The 20,182-nt window shown below is 45.1% G+C and overlaps 1 protein-coding gene across 1 annotated transcript in view; it reads right to left on the bottom strand.

Annotated features, from left to right (window-relative positions):
- The window catches only part of LOC130283129 (alpha-2-macroglobulin-like protein 1), a 266,692-nt gene that overhangs the window by 134,803 nt on the left and 111,707 nt on the right, over window positions 1-20,182 (bottom strand). Inside the window, exons 11-13 of the mRNA XM_056532319.1 lie at window positions 11,653-11,895; window positions 9,371-9,443; window positions 8,264-8,409 (exon numbers count right to left, since the gene is read on the bottom strand). Coding sequence (XP_056388294.1) covers window positions 8,264-8,409; window positions 9,371-9,443; window positions 11,653-11,895 — 462 coding nt within the window. The remainder of the gene's footprint in view (window positions 1-8,263; window positions 8,410-9,370; window positions 9,444-11,652; window positions 11,896-20,182) is intronic.

The raw sequence follows: 20,182 nt of genomic DNA on the forward strand, positions 1-20,182 counted from the left end.
GCATAGATGAAATGAAGAGAGGCAAGATGGCCGCCGATTATATAGAGCTGTGACATTACAGGGGTCAGTGAACACTGATAGGCTGCATCTCACATGTGATTCAGGGTCATCCCACCTACCTTCATTCCCGCCGCTATTTCCCGCCCTCACCTAATCCCCTGTCCCATGTAATCACATGTGGATCCGCCATTTTAGGTCTCCAATAGCCTGGAACGCTGTAAAATGAAGTTTAATGAATCGATTTACGCGATAGAATCACGGCGATATTCGCATTCGTTGCGAATCAAATTTTTCATGAAATTCATAACGAATTCGGGTTCGTCAACTTCGATTCGCTCATCTCTACAGACAGGCTCCCTGTCATCAGCTGACTAGTAGTGTTGAGCGGCATAGGCCATATTCGAATTCGCGAATATTCGCGAATATATGGACGAATATTCATCATATATTCGCAAATATTCGCATATTCGTAATACTCTCATTTTATTTTTGCATATGCGAAAATAACATAAGCAAATATTCGCATATGCGAAAAGTTGCATATACTAATTTTCGCATATGCGAAAATTCGCACACCAGTCTCACACAGTAGTATTAGAGCCTTCTTTACACCACACAAGCTGGAAGCAGAGAGGGATGATAACTGTGATGTGTACTGTGAAAAAAAAAAGAATATTCGTAATTACGAATATATAGCGCTATATTCACAAATATTTGCGAATTCGCGAATATGCGATATACGCGAATAAAATTTGTATTGCGAATATTCGCGAGCAACACTACTGACTAGTGAGTCAGGTCTCAATCACATTGCAATCTGGGAAAAATCTGAGACAACAGTCATTTTGTATGCTGTCAAAAAATAAATATTGGAGTGAAAATCACATAAGAATTGTGAGAAAACCGTCACACACAGGTACAGACACTATATTATGAACTACACTAACTATACAGCCCCTGTAGAATAGTGAAATAAAAAAAAATCCTGGAATACCCCTTTAAATGAAGAAAAGCGCCTTGGAATTTTCAGATTATGACGACGCATTGTATTCAAGCCTCTTTTTAGGGTATTATCAAGCCTCTTTTTTGTTTTAACCTTTTTAATTGTATTGCTGTGGTTTCTACATGTGGATTGCATATTCTAACTTCTGATTGTATATGTGATTTTATATACTGTACATTTTATGAAGCGAAAACTCAGCTTGGTTGCAATACAATTGTATTGCTTGTATATATTTTACTGTCTAGAGGCCCACTTACTTCCTTTTGGTGCCATTTTGTGTAATTTAAATGCATGGTTTGTTTCATTTTGTTTTATCTGATGAAGGGAGATATTTCTACCAAAACGCGTTATTGCTTTTCAACCTTGTTTTTATTTCAATAAACTTACTTTGCAGTATAAAAGAAGTTGTCTGGATCCTCAACCATTGCAGTGCAGCACTGTTAGAGAGTCTGTTGGTTTCTCAGTACAGATCTTCTACATGTGTATAGGACCATCCCTATCTGCGGCTACCCGTTTAGCAGCTACTCCAGAGGCATGTCACGATGCCGGCTGGCAGGTAGTGGATCCTCTGTGCCAGAGAGGGATTGGCGTGGACCGTGCTAGTGGATCGGTTCTAAGTCACTACTGGTTTTCACCAGAGCCCGCCGCAAAGCGGGATGGTCTTGCTGCGGCGGTAGTGACCAGGTCGTATCCACTAGCAACGGCTCAACCTCTCTGGCTGCTGAAGATAGGCGCGGTACAAGGGAGTAGACAGAAGCAAGGTCGGACGTAGCAGAAGGTCGGGGCAGGCAGCAAGGATCGTAGTCAGGGGCAACGGCAGGAGGTCTGGAACACAGGCTAGGAACATACAAGGAACGCTTTCACTGGCACAATGGCAACAAGATCCGGCAGGGAAGTGCAGGGGAAGTGAGGTGATATAGGGAAGTGCACAGGTGAAGACACTAATTGGAATCACTGCGCCAATCAGCGGCGCAGTGGCCCTTTAAATCGCAAAGACCCGGCGCGCGCGCGCCCTAGGGAGCGGGGCCGCGCGCGCCGGGACAGGACCGAGGGAGAGCGAGTCAGGTACGGGAGCCGGGGTGCGCATCGCGAGCGGGCGCTACCCGCATCGTGAATCGCATCCCGGCTGGCAGCAGAATCGCAGCGCCCCGGGTCAGTGGATCTGACCGGAGCGCTGCAGCGGAGAGAGTGTGGCGAGCGCTCCGGGGAGGAGCGGGGACCCGGAGCGCTCGGCGTAACAGTACCCCCCCCCTTGGGTCTCCCCCTCTTTTTAGGGCCTGAGAACCTGAGGAGCAGACTTTTATCTAGGATGTTGTCCTCAGGTTCCCAGGATCTCTCTTCAGGACCACAACCCTCCCAGTCCACTAAAAAAAAAGTTTTCCCTCTGACCTTTTTAGAGGCTAAGATCTCTTTGACAGAGAAGATGTCCGAGGAGCCGGAAACAGGAGTGGGAGGAACAGATTTGGGAGAAAAACGGTTGAGGATGAGTGGTTTAAGAAGAGAGACGTGAAAGGCATTAGGGATACGAAGAGAAGGAGGAAGAAGAAGTTTGTAAGAGACAGGATTAATTTGACACAAAATTTTGAAAGGACCAAGATAGCGTGGTCCCAACTTGTAGCTAGGGACACGGAAGCGGACATATTTAGCGGAGAGCCATACCTTGTCTCCAGGGGAAAAAACGGGAGGAGCTCTTCTTTTCTTATCCGCGAACCTCTTCATGCGTGAAGAAGCCTGTAAGAGAGAATTTTGGGTCTCTCTCCATATAATGGAAAGGTCACGAGAAATTTCATCCACAGCGGGCAGACCAGAGGGCAAGGGGGTAGGGAGGGGGGGAAGAGGGTGACGGCCGTACACCACGAAAAATGGGGATTTGGAGGAAGATTCAGAGACTCTGAAGTTATACGAGAATTCGGCCCATGGAAGGAGATCTGCCCAGTCATCCTGGCGGGAGGAAACAAAATGTCGCAAATAATCACCCAAGACTTGGTTAATTCTTTCTACTTGTCCATTGGACTGGGGATGATATGCAGAAGAAAAATTTAATTTAATCTTGAGTTGTTTACAGAGAGCCCTCCAGAATTTAGACACAAATTGGACGCCTCTATCCGAGACGATCTGCGTAGGCAACCCGTGAAGACGAAAAATGTGTACAAAAAATTGTTTAGCCAACTGAGGCGCTGAAGGAAGACCAGGAAGAGGGATGAAATGTGCCATTTTGGAGAATCGATCAACGACCACCCAAATAACAGTGTTGCCACGGGAAGGGGGTAAATCAGTAATAAAATCCATACCAATCAGAGACCAAGGCTGTTCGGGGACAGGCAGGGGATGAAGAAAACCAGCGGGCTTCTGGCGAGGAGTCTTATCCCGGGCACAGATAGTGCAGGCTCGCACAAAGTCCACAACATCCGTCTCCAGAGTCGGCCACCAATAGAAGCGGGAGATGAGTTGCACAGATTTCTTGATGCCCCCATGACCAGCGAGATGGGAGGAGTGACCCCATTTGAGGATTCCGAGGCGTTGGCGTGGAGAAACAAAGGTCTTTCCTGGAGGAGTTTGCCTGATGGAGGCTGGAGAAGTGGAGATCAGGCAGTCAGGTGGAATGATGTGTTGTGGAGAGAGTTCAACTTCTGAGGCATCCGAGGAACGAGAGAGAGCATCGGCCCTAATGTTCTTATCGGCAGGACGAAAGTGAATCTCAAAATTAAATCGGGCAAAGAACAGAGACCACCGGGCCTGGCGAGGATTCAGCCGTTGGGCAGACTGGAGGTAGGAGAGGTTCTTGTGGTCGGTGTAAATAATAACTGGAAATCTTGATCCCTCCAGCAGATGCCTCCATTCCTCAAGTGCTAATTTAATGGCTAGAAGCTCTCGATCCCCGATGGAGTAGTTCCTCTCCGCCGGAGAGAAGGTCCTAGAAAAAAAACCACAAGTGACAGCATGCCCGGAAGAATTTTTTTGTAAAAGAACAGCTCCAGCTCCCACTGAGGAGGCATCAACCTCCAATAGGAAGGGTTTGGAAGGGTCAGGTCTGGAGAGCACGGGAGCCGAAGAAAAGGCAGACTTGAGTCGTTTAAAGGCGTCTTCCGCTTGAGGAGGCCACGACTTGGGATCGGCATTTTTTTTGGTTAAAGCCACGATAGGAGCCACAACGGTAGAAAAATGTGGAATAAATTGCCTGTAATAATTGGCGAACCCCAAAAAGCGTTGGATAGCACGGAGTCCGGAGGGGCGTGGCCAATCTAAGACGGCAGAGAGTTTGTCTGTATCCATTTGTAGTCCCTGGCCAGAGACCAAATATCCTAGAAAAGGAAGAGATTGGCATTCAAACAGACATTTCTCAATTTTGGCATAGAGTTGATTGTCACGAAGTCTCTGAAGAACCATACGGACATGCTGGCGGTGTTCTTCTAGATTGGCAGAAAAAATTAGGATATCGTCCAGATATACAACAACACAGGAGTATAACAGATCACGAAAAATTTCATTGACAAAGTCTTGGAAGACAGCAGGGGCGTTGCACAGGCCAAAGGGCATGACCAGATACTCAAAGTGTCCATCTCTGGTGTTAAACGCCGTTTTCCACTCATCCCCCTCTCTGATGCGGATGAGGTTATAGGCGCCTCTTAAGTCCAATTTAGTAAAGATGTGGGCACCTTGGAGGCGATCAAAGAGTTCAGAGATGAGGGGTAGGGGGTAGCGGTTCTTAACCGTGATTTTATTAAGACCGCGGTAGTCAATGCAAGGACGTAGGGAGCCATCTTTTTTGGACACAAAGAAAAATCCAGCTCCGGCAGGAGAGGAGGATTTACGGATAAAGCCCTTTTTTAAATTTTCCTGGACATACTCAGACATGGCAAGAGTCTCTGGGGCAGAGAGAGGATAAATTCTGCCCCGGGGTGGAGTAGTACCCGGGAGGAGGTCGATAGGGCAATCATAAGGCCTGTGAGGAGGTAGAGTCTCAGCTTGTTTTTTGCAGAAAACATCCGCGAAGTCCATATAGGCCTTAGGGAGACCGGTTACTGAGGGAACCACAGGGTCACGACAAGGGTTACTGGGAACCGGTCTTAGACAGTCCTTGGAACAAGAGGGCCCCCAACTCTTGATCTCCCCAGTGGACCAATCCAGGGTTGGGGAATGAAGTTGAAGCCAGGGAAGTCCAAGGAGAATTTCCGAGGTGCAATTGGGGAGGACCAAAAGTTCAATCCTCTCGTGATGAGATCCGATGCTCATTAGAAGGGGCTCCGTGCGGAAGCGTATGGTACAGTCCAATCTTTCATTGTTTACACAATTGATGTAAAGGGGTCTGGCGAGACTGGTCACTGGGATGTTGAACCTGTTGACGAGAGAGGCCAAAATAAAATTTCCTGCAGATCCAGAGTCCAAGAAGGCCACGGTAGAGAAGGAGAAGGCAGAGGCAGACATCCGCACAGGCACAGTAAGACGTGGAGAAGCAGAGTAGACATCAAGGACAGTCTCTCCTTTGTGCGGAGTCAGCGGACGTCTTTCCAGGCGGGGAGGACGGATAGGACAATCCCTCAGGAAGTGTTCGGTACTAGCACAGTACAGGCAGAGGTTCTCCATGCGGCGTCGTGTCCTCTCTTGAGGTGTCAGGCGAGACCGGTCGACCTGCATAGCCTCCACGGCGGGAGGCACAGGAACAGATTGCAGGGGACCAGAGGAGAGAGGAGCCGAGGAGAAGAAACGCCTCGTGCGAACAGAGTCCATATCTTGGCGGAGCTCCTGACGCCTTTCGGAAAAACGCATGTCAATGCGAGTGGCTAGGTGAATAAGTTCATGTAGATTAGCAGGAATTTCTCGTGCGGCCAGAACATCTTTAATGTTGCTGGATAGGCCTTTTTTAAAGGTCGCGCAGAGGGCCTCATTATTCCAGGACAATTCTGAAGCAAGAGTACGGAATTGTACGGCATACTCGCCAACGGAAGAATTACCCTGGACCAGGTTCAACAGGGCAGTCTCAGCAGAAGAGGCTCGGGCAGGTTCCTCAAAGACACTTCGGACTTCCGAGAAGAAGGAGTGTACAGAGGCAGTGACAGGATCATTGCGGTCCCAGAGCGGTGTGGCCCATGACAGGGCTTTTCCGGACAGAAGGCTGACTACGAAAGCCACCTTAGACCTTTCAGTGGGAAACAGGTCCGACATCATCTCCAGATGCAGGGAACATTGGGAAAGAAAGCCACGGCAAAACTTAGAGTCCCCATCAAATTTATCCGGCAAGGATAGGCGTAGCCCAGGAGCGGCCACTCGCTGCGGAGGAGGTGCAGGAGCTGGCGGAGGAGATGACTGCTGAAGCTGTGGTAGTAACTGTTGTAGCATAACGGTCAGTTGAGACAGCTGTTGGCCTTGTTGCGCTATCTGTTGTGACTGCTGGGCGACCACCGTGGTGAGGTCAGCGACAACTGGCAGAGGAACTTCAGCGGGATCCATGGCCGGATCTACTGTCACGATGCCGGCTGGCAGGTAGTGGATCCTCTGTGCCAGAGAGGGATTGGCGTGGACCGTGCTAGTGGATCGGTTCTAAGTCACTACTGGTTTTCACCAGAGCCCGCCGCAAAGCGGGATGGTCTTGCTGCGGCGGTAGTGACCAGGTCGTATCCACTAGCAACGGCTCAACCTCTCTGGCTGCTGAAGATAGGCGCGGTACAAGGGAGTAGACAGAAGCAAGGTCGGACGTAGCAGAAGGTCGGGGCAGGCAGCAAGGATCGTAGTCAGGGGCAACGGCAGGAGGTCTGGAACACAGGCTAGGAACATACAAGGAACGCTTTCACTGGCACAATGGCAACAAGATCCGGCAGGGAAGTGCAGGGGAAGTGAGGTGATATAGGGAAGTGCACAGGTGAAGACACTAATTGGAATCACTGCGCCAATCAGCGGCGCAGTGGCCCTTTAAATCGCAAAGACCCGGCGCGCGCGCGCCCTAGGGAGCGGGGCCGCGCGCGCCGGGACAGGACCGAGGGAGAGCGAGTCAGGTACGGGAGCCGGGGTGCGCATCGCGAGCGGGCGCTACCCGCATCGTGAATCGCATCCCGGCTGGCAGCAGAATCGCAGCGCCCCGGGTCAGTGGATCTGACCGGAGCGCTGCAGCGGAGAGAGTGTGGCGAGCGCTCCGGGGAGGAGCGGGGACCCGGAGCGCTCGGCGTAACAAGGCATTTGTATAGCCCATACATAGGAGTGATATACATAAAATCTATAGGCTCAAGGTGAGTGGCCAGTTGTGAGAGTGTCTTGAATACCCCATTCAGGGATACCTTCTGCATTAGGTTATACACAAGCTGCAGTCCTCTTTTTCTCTTTTTTCTTCTATTCATATTTTCACACTCCATGCACTCATATGAATATTATATCTGTTCATACAAAGATACTAGAGGGGTGAGAGGCTTATCCATCTCTGTGCACTCCCTTATATACAAAAATTGACATGATCATGGTGAAAATCTAGCACTTTTTTTTACCTATTGTGCCTCACCTAAATCTTTATAGATAATAAGCTCTTGTGAGGAGCAGGGCCCTTTCTATCAATCAAAAACAACAAAGACAAGGACTCCAATGGCAGGAGGTGCTCAACCTCTAATGCAGTTGTTCATATATATTGGGGGAGCACATCCTACACTTGTGGTCCGTTGCTAATAGCCATCTCCAGCATAAAATGCATACAATGGAGGATTCCTGCAGCAGATCACAAGGACCACATCGGCATCCTACACCAGATAAAAAGGTGTGGATGTATAACACTTAGAATAATACAAAACAGGAATTTAGGTGCACTACTGTGGTAGATGTAAACAATGACATTGGCTAACCCTCAAAACTGATGTTAAATTTGAGACATTAGCCAGTATATCCTTAGATGAAGGACATACCTGAGCCCGCACACCAACGCCAAAGTTTCTCAAGTGGCGTGCGACCTAACACTAAACCTACCTGTGCTGTATGGGCCAAACGAGGCGCCAGTGGGCAATTACGGCAGCCCGCGCCACTTGAGAAACCTTGGCGTTGGTGTGTGGGCTCAGGTATGTCCTACATCTAAGGATATACGGGCTATTGCAATTTTAACATCAGTTTTGAGGGTTAGCCAATGTCATTATTTACATCTACCACAGTAGTGCACCTAAATTCCTGTTTTGTACCCTTTCTATCAATCGTCTGATTTTATCTGTACATGTTCCCTCTGTATTGTAAAGTCCTGTGGAATATGTTGCCACTATACAAATAAAGGCATGATAATAATATCATTAATACCTTGCTTTTTTCACATGGTGAGACATTGTAATCCGTAGCCATTGCAATTGTCTCTCCATTGGACAGAACAGAGAAAACAAGAAGACTGAATCTTGGGAAGAAATCTTCATCCACATGGAAATTTAGAGGGAATGAACCCTGCAGATCTGAAAATGAGAACATTTTAACTAAATCAATTGGTCAATCAGATGTCCATGATAGAGCTGTCTGGCAGCGGCTTATTTCCCTGTTGTAATAGACATGCTTGGCCAACATTTATCTCAAGTCTATAATTGGGGTCAGGCCTTACAGTATGTACATAGCAGAGCAATGTGTGCGGAGGCTGTACAGTGGCCTGAAGCTTCATTCTGTGGAGCTGTATGTATTTACTCTGTTGCTATAAGGCATTATATGGTGTCCCATGGAGCATGATGTAATATTCATGCAGTATATACAAAAGCCCTTATGCCGCTGTACTGTCTCACAAGCTTAACTTAAATATGCTAGGCTAGACTCTGTGTTATTTTCAAGCCACAAAGGTAAAGATTGGATGCTTTAAAAAGAATCTATTCTGCGAGGGCCAAACATGTTCATACCGTATATTAAATAAGAAATTCCTTACGGTAAGTTAACCCCATAACAATAGATTAAATCACACTTTTTTTTTATTATTCTGTTTTATTCGACTCTCTTTATTTGGGCTTTAACTCTTATTTAACTGTTATTGACCATGGTATTTAGGTACTTAAACAGCCAGAACAGGAGTAATGTTGTATTCTTTCCACTTAGGCTATGTTCACACGGTGTAAAATGTGCAGAATATCCTCCCATTAAGCACATTTGAATAATTTGAAATGCACCACCTCATAGTTTCTGAACGATATCGGCAAAAAGATTAGACAAGTTTATTTTTTTTGCAGACGCCACAATCAGGATTTCCGCAGCAGAAACATTAATACACCCAGTAATCTGTTTACTATAGGGGACTCTTCCAATAAACAAAAGATTTACAAAAGCAAACAAAAGTAAATAAAACTGTATACACAGAAAACACATATTACATATTTCTATCATGAAGTTTGAGAATTGGTCAATATTTTTCAGAATGGAGATGACCATGTTACTCACTTGGGCTTTTTGCCTGGTCTTTAACATCTACTGTATGTTCCTTGTAAGAGAGGATTCCACTTTTTGATAAAAGCTGTGAAAACAGGGAGAACAGGTCACATATTTAAAGGGGTATTCCGCCCCTAGACATCTTATCCCCTATCCAAAGGATAGGGGATAAGATGTCAGATCGCCGCAGTCCCGCTGCTGGGGACCCCCGGGATCCCCGCTACGGCACCGCGCTCTCATTACAGCACAGATCGAGTTCGCTCTACACGTAATGATGGGCGGTACAGGGGCCGGAGCATCGTTACGTCACGGCTCCGCCCCTCGTGATGTCACGGCCCGCCCATTTTAATACAAGTCTATGGGAGGGGGCTTGGCGGTCGTCACGCCCCCTCCCATAGACTTGCATTAAGGGGACGGGCCGTGATGTCACGAGGGGCGCCGCCATGACGTAACGATGCTCCGGCCCCTGTACCGCCCATCATTACGCACAGAGCGAACTCGCTCTGTGCTGTAATGAGAGCGCGGTGCCGCAGCGGGGATCCCGGGGGTCCCCAGCAGGGGGACCGCGGCGATCTGACATCTTATCCCCTATCCTTTGGATAGGGGATAAGATGTCTAGGGGCGGAATACCCCTTTAAGAATAGGAAATAACTTCAAATTTCTGTTCTTTTACAACAGAAGGAGTCACCAGTTCACTGCAGCTAGGATATCAGAATTCTTTAAAAACTACTTTTTCTCACCCTTTTCGTATAAAAACACATATATTATAGAGATAGATGCATAAATTACTCTACAGAAATATTTAGACATCAACAGTGCAAAACTTTAATTGGTCACTGCCCTTTTTAAAACAAAGTCCCTCCATGTAATAGCCTATTTGGCTTCTAACATATTTGTAAATCACTTAATTTATGAAAAATGATTCCAGACCTAGAAAAAGACCAAAGTTCTTGGAATCTAGGTGTCTCTCTCCCCTGCAAACTGATGCCAACTGCCTGTTTTAGGGGAATTCCATCTCTAGAGGCAAAGAGAAAGAGAGAGAGGGAGCACAAAAAGCACAGAAGGCACTTTGCTAGTCTTGGCTTCTGCTGTGCTAAACACTGTGTACATGAGACCAGAGCCTGTTAGCCTTCTCTAAATGGTCCACACTATGCCTGAAAGGCAAATTAAAGGGGTACTCCACTGGAAAACATTTTTTTTCAAAAAAATGGTGACAGAAAGTTAAACAGATTTGTAAATTACTTCTATTTAAAAATCTTAACCCTTCCAGTATTTATCAGCTGCTGTATGTTCCAGAGGAAGTTCTTTTCTTTTTGAATTTCCTTTCTGTCTGAGCAGTGTGCTCTCTGCTGACACCTCTAATTATTTTAGGAACTGTCCAGAGTAGGAGCACATCCCCAAAGCAAACCTCTCCTGCTCTGGACAGTTCATTATATGTTTTCCAGTGTAGTACCCCTTTAATGCTTCTCTTTCATCTCTTACCACCTATAAAGTTTTTGGGAGCAGTCACTTTAGAAAATACCAGTGTTTCTACTATTTACCCAGTGCTGTCTCCTAAATGTAAACTCTTTCTCCACTGACAGCTTGCAATTATCAGTAACACCAGGTTACTGCTTAGACCAAGGCTGCTCTTGTGATGTAGCCCCTTCCTTCCTGCTTAGACCAAAGCTGCTCTTGTGATGAAGCCCCTTTCTTCCTTCATGACTCTGTTACTGTATGTTTCTATTCTCTCTGTATGTAGGAGCCATGCAATCTGTAGTGATGTACTGTAAATCATTCCCCAGAACTGTGCCATAAGGTTTAGTCTAGCAAATGTTTCTCTAGCAACCACAATCTCATCTCTGTGCTTCTCTGTCATAAAGATATGATAGCTGACTAACTATGGCCCGCACATGAGTGCTCCCTTGTTATTGGTCAGAAAAGTAAGAGAAAGAAAGTCCAGTTGTAAGTAATGCTGGCAAACAGCCCAGCTCTGGTCCGACCCCTGAAATAGAGAGTGTTGAGGTGCTTCATAACAGTAGCGAGAGCCCAAAAATTACTTTGTCACCATTCTGAGGGTTTAATATAACAAAACCATTTAGTTTTTTTTAAGTTTTGGTATGCTATAAGGATTCACTGAAACTTTGTTTACTGTGATACTGCTAATGTATTCATTTCCATAATAGATCACAATGGATCATAACAGATCTATTTTACTTGTTGTGGATCCTTTAAACAAGGAAACCATGATACTGATACCTAATTGACCCTTCAAAACCAAGCTTCTCACCATTGATTAAAAAAAGTATACTTACGATGTAGAAAAAGTGGAGATGATCCGTATCAGAATCAAGGTTCATATGGATGTTATATTCGACTGTTGCTGACTGCTCAGAATTACATGATACCTCTTCTGGATGCTTTTGTATTGACAGTAAACTATTACTTTTAGAATAAAAGCGTGCAACCCAGTGCCAATCTTCAGTATATTTATCTCCATAATCCCATATAATATACTCTTCATCATAATCGTTATCATCATCAGATGACAAACAAACCTTAGGAAAAAAGTCAAAACTGGATTTTCAACATTTTGGTATCTTGATTCTTAATTATAAGGTTATGTTCAGACAATGGAATTTCCGCCTGCAATTCCTCTCTGAAATTGCAGGCGGAAATTCCGCTTGCTAAAATGTATAGTGTAGTGAATGGTTTTCCATTCACAAATTGTGAAGCGGAATTTGTGAACGGAAAATCTGCTTGGAAATTTCCGCCTGAAGAAAGGCGTTGCTCTTTCTTAAGGCAGAAATCCGCACGGAACTCATTGCAGTCTATTGGAGACTGCAGTGTCCGTACGGTCCTAGCGCCGACTGATTCAGTCAGCGCTGGCCGCACTCGGAATCTCCAGGCGGAAATTTTCTGCCCGGAGATTCCGTAGTCTTAACCTAGCCTAACAGTTTCACTTGTATAGCAATTCTGTGTGTTAGTACAATGATGTACAATGCATTTGGAAAGTTTTCAATTTTTTTATATTTTGTCATATAGAGGCCTTGTGATAAAATAAAAAATTAAGTTTGCCCCATCATTCTGCACTCAATTCCCCAATAATGACAAAGTGAAAACACAATTTTAGAAATCTTTGCTAATTTATTAAAAAAGAAAAACTAAAACAATGGCATTCAGGTATTCAGGCCCTCTACTCGGTACTTAGTTGAAGGGCCTTCCCTTCTTGGGGATGAGGCCACAAGGTGTGCACACCGTGATTTAGGGGTTTTCTGCCATTTTTTGCAGATCCTCTCAAGCTCTGTCAGGTTACATGGAGACTAGAGATGAGCGAACTTTTGAAAAATTTGATTCGGCCGATTCGCCGAATTTTCAGAAAAAAATTGTTTTGGGTCGAATTTATTCGCAGTAAACCTTTACTAAAAATGGCTATTTCTGGCCTACAGAGAGCCTCAATAGGGGTGTAGAACACTTTGCTTTGTTCTAACACGCATATGGAGTGTGCTGGGGTAGTGATATAATACTGTTATTCAGTATGACATGCAGATTACAGGCATCGCTATAAGCAGAGCGGCACAATGAGGAGACCATATAGTGGCTGAATGACACCGCGTGGAGGTGTACACAGCATGAGGAGACCATATAGTGCAGGGGTCGGCAACCCCTGGCACGCGTGCCACTCATGACACGCAGGGTGCATTTGAGTGGCACGCGAGTGAGTGCCGACATGCAGGTAGTCCTGGGACACTATTACTTTAAGCGGCTAAAAGCGACTGCCAAGGATGGAAGATGTATCCCTCTCCCTCCCTCTCCCTGCCCAATTATTGCTGTGCTGGGAACAACTTGAGAGAGAGAGAGTTTTCTCTCTTTTCCTCCCCTGTCACCTTTCAGCTGCCGTGCTCCACTGTCTGTTGGCAGCATGGAGGGGGATCGCTCTGAGCTCTGTATCGGCCACAGTGAGATGTCTGAAAAAGGTCAGAGGTCACTGCTACAGACCAGTAAGCCATCTGTATGTTTCTGTGGAATAAGCTTAGCTCTGCTCAGCTCCTGGCTCTGACAGCAGCTTTCCTGCCCCAGAGACAGGATCTGGTCTCTGTCAGTCTATAGATCCCCATAACAGTGTTCATTCACAGCTCCCCATAACAGTGTCCATTCACAGCTCCCCCATAACAGTGTCCATTCACAGCTCCCCCATAACAGTGTCAATTCACAGCTCACCCATAACAGTGTCAATTCATAGCTCCCCCATAAGTGTGTAATTCACAGCTCCCCCATAAGTGTGTCATTCACAGCTCCCCCATAAATGTTATATTCACAGATCCCTCTATAAATGTGTTATCTTAGGAACCCCCATAACAGTGTGTGATTTGCATATCCCACAAAGGTGCACCATCTTAAGATCCCCCATAAATGTGTCATCCAGTGATCCTCCAAAAGTGTGTCATCCACAGATCTCCCTATAACAGTGTATCATCTACATATCCCAATAACAGTAATCTACAGATTATGCAGGGTGGTGATTCTGGGGTCTGTATTATGGTGGGGTCTGATTCTGGGGTCTGAATTAAAATACTTGTCCATGATAAACAAATACGTTATTGGCTGTTGTGGGCAATCCCCTCTCTTTGTATTGTCCTCACTGTAGGTTCCTTATAGCAGAGACAATTAATTGGAAACATTCAGAAAAAAAACACTTACCCTGTGACAAGCCACACCCCATGAACCCCACCCACAGTAAGCCACACCCATAATAAAGCCACAGCCATATTTCTGGCACACCAAGTGACTTCAAAAATGTATTTGGGCACAGCACTACCAAAAGGTTGCCTATCCCTGATATAGTGGCTGAATGGCACAGCCTGGAGTTGGCAGAAGCATGAGGACACCATATAGTTTCTGAATGGCACAGCCTGGAAGTGGCTGATGCATGAGGAGACCATATAGTGGCTGAATGGCACAGCCTGGAGGTGTTGGCAGCATTAGGAGACCATATAGTGGCGGAATGACACAGCATGGAGGAGTTGACCGCATGAGGAGACCATATAGTTGCTGAATGACTCAGCGTGGAGCTGGCAGCAGCATGAGTAGACACTAGGGCTACACAATCCCTAAGATTAAAAGATGAATTTTGAAATTTAAATTGAATATTTATGGTAGCTAGTGGTACCATAAATTTTTTTTAGGCCCAGGCCCAGCAGCATCAATAAACCATATATTGGCTGAATGACACAGCCTGGAGGTGACTGAATCATGAGGAGACCCTATAGTGGCTGAATGGCACAGCCTGGAGGTGGCTGAAGCATGAGGAGACCGTATAGTGGCTGAATGGCACAACCTGAAAGTGTTGGCAGCATGAGGAGACCATAAAGTGGCTGAATGACACAGCGTTGAGGTGTTGGCAGCATGAGGAGACCATATAGTTGCTGAATGACATAGCCTGGAGCTGGCAGCAGCATGAGTAGACACTAGGGCTTCACAATCCCTAAGATTAAAAGATGAATTTTGAATTTTAAAATTCAGTGTGGAGTTGGCTGAAGCATGAAGAGACAATTTAAATTTAAGATTTTTAAATTTTAGATTTTGAAGTTGAATTTGAGGATTTTGAAATTTAAATTTAAATTTCCAAGTTTTAGTGTCCCTGGCCCCGGCGTGTGGGTACAAAGGACCAAATTTAACAAGGAGTCAATTGGCAGCACAATGACAGAGCCTGGAAGTGGCATCGGTATGAGGAGACCATATAGTGGCTGAATGACTGCCTGGAGTTTGTGGCAACATGAGGAAACCATATATTGTCTGAATGGCACAGCCTTGAGTTGGCTGAAACATGAGGAGACTATATAGTGGCAGAATGGCACAGCCTTGAGTTGGCTGAAGCATGAGGAGACCCTATAGTGGCTGAATGGCACAGCCTGGAGTTTGTGGCAGCAGGAAGAGACCATATAGTGCCTGAATGGCTAAAAATGGAGTTTGTGGCAGCATGAGGATACCATATAGTGGCTGAATTGCACAGCCTGGCGTTGGCTGAAGCATGAACTGCTGAGTATGGATTATACTGTCTACAGACTAGTATAATAAGCAGACCAGTTGTTGTGGAACAAAGACACAGATTTGCCCTAAAAAAAAAATTCTTTCTCCTCTGAAAACGTTTCTGCAGCTGAGGCAACACACAGGTCTCTGCCCCTCTCTGTAATACAATGCTGTTCACAGTGACTGAGGGGTTAATCGCAGCAGCAAGAATTAATTTCTGTGCAAAATCACTGTGCTCTGTGTCCAACAGAAGACAGAGGTGTCTCAGAGGTGAAACGCTGCTGCAACAAGCTTTTCAGTGTAAAACACACACAGCGATGTCCGTCCTGTCTCTCTGCAGTGTAATGAATGAAATGACGAGCCGCAAAATGGCTGCCAAATATATAGGGCTGTGACATCACAGGGGTTACTGGCTGCTGATAGGCAGCATCCTGCATGTGATTCAGGGTCATCCAGCCTGCTTCCCTTCCCTCCTTGCCTTCCCAGCATTCCTTGCCCCATATATTGACATGTGGATCCGCCATTTTAGATGCCCTCCAGCCTGGACCACAGTAAATGGAGTTTAATTAAGTGATTTGCACAATAGAATCGCGGCGATATTTGCATTTGTTGCAAATTGAATTTTTCCTGAAATTCGTGACAAATTTGGATTCTTCAGTTTTGATTCGCTCATCTCTAATGGAGACCATTGGTAGAAGCTATTTTCAGGTAAGTGGCTGGGCCATCCAGGGGCATTCACAGAGTTGTCTCTAAGCAACTCCTGTGTTGTCTTGGCTGCATGCTTAGGGTCATTGGGGGGATTTATTAATCATTTTACCCCATGTTTTGCTGTTCTTTTGTGCTTTTATTTGGTGCAGTGATTTTTTGTGTCTAAGTTTTGCGAATTTTTATTTAGAGGGTTTTTCAAAAAGAACCTACCAGGTTGTGATTTCATGCAACGGTCAGGAATTTATGATGCACAACTTTTCAGTTTGTCGCATCTTTGGCACAACTGCGCTAACTGATGTGCAAATCTACACCAGCCCGGATCTGGCTTAAAAAACTGGCTGCGAACAGCATGTTTAGAAAGTCGCACAGGGTCAAAAGTTTTAGAAAAAAAAAAAATCACAGACTGAGCTTAATTCAAAGTGGATTACTTAAGTAAAAAATGTGATCAGCACCTGCACCATTTAATAAATTTAGTTCAGGTACACAGTTTAAAACACAAAATTAATGGGTTAAAAATACGTTAACCTACGCCACTCTTGATAAATCCCCCCCCCCATTGTCTTGTTGGATTGTGAAGCTTCGGTCCAGGCTGAGATCCAGAGAACTCTGGGTCAGGTTTTTGGTGACACTATGGCTGTACATTGCTTCCTTTAGCTTTCCCCCAACCCTGACCAGTCATTCATTCCCAGGTTCTAAAAAACACCCCCACACTATGATACTGCCATCTGAATGCTTTACTGTAGGGATGGTACTGAGTAGGTGAGGAGAAGGTCCATAGTGACGCTTTGAATTGAAGCCATGAAGTTCAATCTTGGTTTCATCAGACAAGAGAATCTTGATTTTCACAATCTTAGAGTCCTTTAGGGGCTTTTTTTTTTTTTAAACAAACAGTATGTGGCTTTCATATGCCGTTTACTAATGAGTATTTTTTTTCTAGCCATTTTGCCATAATGCCCAAATAGGCGGAGGGCTGTAGTGATGTTTGACCTGCTCCAAGTGTTTTTCATCTGTTCATGGCATCTTTGGAGCTCAAAAAGAGGGACCATCTTGGTCACCTTGCTTTTATGGCTGTTTGCCCCCGAATACTAGTGTGGTAGGCCGGCTAGGTCTAAGAAGAGTTTTGATATTTCCAAACATCTTCCATTTAAGAATAATGGTGGACGCTCTCTAGGGAGTTTTCCGTGCAGCAGAATTTTTTGTCCCCTTCACCATATCTGTGCCTTTACACAACCCTGTCTCTGACCTCTACAGGCAGTTTTTTCTTCCTTGTGGCTTGGTTTTTGCTCTAGTATGCATTGTCAGGTATGAAACCTTATATAGACAGGGCTGTGTCTTTCCATATCATGTCCAGTCAACTGAATTTACCACAGGTGTAGAAACATCTTCGGTACTTCGGTGGAAAACTTTTTTTTTTTTTTTTAAATACTTCTAAAAAAAAAATCTTAATTCTTCCAGTAAGTACTTATTAGCGGCTGTATACTACAGAGGAAGTTCTTTTCATTTTGGATTTCTTTTCTGTCAAGACAGTGCTCTCTGCTGACACTCTTTTTTATTATAAAAGTACAAAACTTATACAAAAACACAAAACAAGCTTAACCAGTTATAACATAAATAAGAAATACACTAGTACCAAAACACAAAAACAAAACTCTGCCTAACCGGCCAGCCCAGCTTTACCAAAACCTAAAATATACCAACCCACCGAACCGAACCAAACAACACACACGTATACAAAAATGAACATAAAAATAGCACAACTAGGCTTATCAAATATAAAAATAAAATTTAGCACTACCTGGCTACAACTCAAATAATCCATACTCAGGAAACACAACAAGAAAACAAAACAGAAAATATAACAAGCACACCACTAAAAAAAAAAATGAAAAAAAAAACAAAAACACAACTTGGCTTAGCAAAATATAAACATTAAATTTTGCACTACCTGGCTACACAAAAAAGAAAAAAAAGAAAAAAAAACAACACACTAGACCAGTGGTTCCCAACCCACGGACCCCCAGACGCCGCAAAACCACAACCCCTAGCACGCCGGGAGCCGCAGTCCTGCAATACCCGAAGGCCCGCAGGCCGGAGACCACTGCACCAGACCAAATAAACTGAAATAAACCATATAAACCAGGTATCAACACAATGGCCCTCATTTACTTAGAAAATCGGGTTGTAAGTCTATCTTGCTTTCTTACCCGACTGCTTTTTTCCCCTGGTATTTATTATTATATTGCATCCTGTTTGTTATACGTAGGTTTTGTTGGTTTTGGTTTCCAACTCCTCTGAGTTGTCAGGAAAAAATCCACAACAATTCAACAAATTCGGGTTGGAAACCTTTATAAATACGTGGGAAAGCTCAGAAATGTCGGGTTACGCCCCTTTTTCGGGTTTTCGAGAATCCACATCGGGTGCGTCGGGAAGAAATGTTGCATCGTGTCACAGACTGGGGCACGATGTCTGCGACATGTCGCAGACAAAGATGCGCCAAAAAAAACAGACAAAACAAGTCGAGTTTAGAATAGTAAATGAGGGCCAATAACTGGTCCGACTGCCATAACTACTGTAATGCTATATAATATAAAAAAAAAATATATATATATAGACAATATACATACAAAATCACATGAATATAATATCTAAATAATATATAGTAATTAACTAAAAATAAATATATACACTACAGAAAACCTACATAAACAATAGAAAACCCTACTATAATCCCTACACTAAAACTGTACCCTCTCCCACACCACCACTCCTGCACATGGGTCAGAGTCCATACCGTTCGTACACAAAGTTCTGTCCTTAACTGACCCATGTCAGGTCCCCAAAAGAAAAGCAAAACACTACCACCCACAAATACTCCCTCTCCACCTAACACTCCTCCCAACAAACGTACACACAAACTTATACATACTAACGTATACACACTGAACCAAAACCACCTTAGGCCCAAGTTTGGTCGCCTGTAACCCCTTCATCACATATCAGCTTAAAACAAAACAAAAAGCTAGTGTGTGCATGCATTAGCCCACCACCAGGAAGAAGGATGGCAGACTTGATAAATCAAAATAATTTTAAACTCTTTCCCTAACTCCCCCCTACAATTTTCCCTAATTCTATCCCTCCATTAAAACTGACCCTGCACTCACCTTATCACTATCCCTATAACACTGCTCCTAACCAAAATAAACAGTAATCTACCCAAAAGGTCTAGTACCTAGGGCACATCAAAAGAAAACCCTATCCATAGGATAGAAGCCCTACTGGTACCAAGACTGCCATACTCCAAAGACCTGATCTTCCTGAGGTCACCGGTGATATTCCTACAGACCTCCACCTCGGAGAGGATTTTCTGTTGGGTCGACACTAAGCACCGTGCATTCCATGAGTAGTACCTAACCACTAAGCTAACTAAGAATAAAGTGTCCCAGTCCTAAATGCCGCATAATCCCACTCCTGATAGGTAAGGCCGGCAAGATGACTCAAGCCGATGGAAGCACCCACCCTGTTGTAAACCCCTACATTAAAGGGACAATGAAACAGGAAGTGGTTCATGCTTTCCAGCGTGCCCCTGCACTCTTCTGGGTGACATTCCCGGTCATCAGAGTTCCTGTACTTCAGGTTGTCTCTCACATATAGCTCCCCCTGAAAGCAGTGCCAGGCCAAGTCCCAAAACTTCTGGGGGATCCTTTTCATGTTCAAAAGATATAACCCCACCCTCAGATCCCGACCTGGGCAGTCCCTGAGCGCCAGAGGCTTCTGGAAGTGGGTCAACAGAACCCATTTGTCAAGGAACTGCCTTGACTGGGTCCTGATCTCCCACACTCCCAGACCCCACCGACGTATTGCCTTCAGAGTCGGGGTAGCGTAAGCCGGAAGATATCCATGGGGCGTACAGAGGTCCTTCACTCGCCCTCCTCTCTCCCATTCCTGGAAGAAAGGCCAAAACCATTCCCTGCAGGAGATTACCCACGGAGGAGCCCTCTCTGACCAGAGGTTTGAGATGTTGGCTTTCAAGAAGGTGTTCGTAAAGAACACCACTGGGTTTACCATAGATGAACCCCCTAGTCTCCTCGTGCAGTATGTAACCTCCCT

The sequence above is a fragment of the Hyla sarda genome, chromosome 7 (genome assembly GCF_029499605.1).
Source record: "Hyla sarda isolate aHylSar1 chromosome 7, aHylSar1.hap1, whole genome shotgun sequence".
Taxonomy (NCBI): Eukaryota; Metazoa; Chordata; class Amphibia; order Anura; family Hylidae; genus Hyla; species Hyla sarda.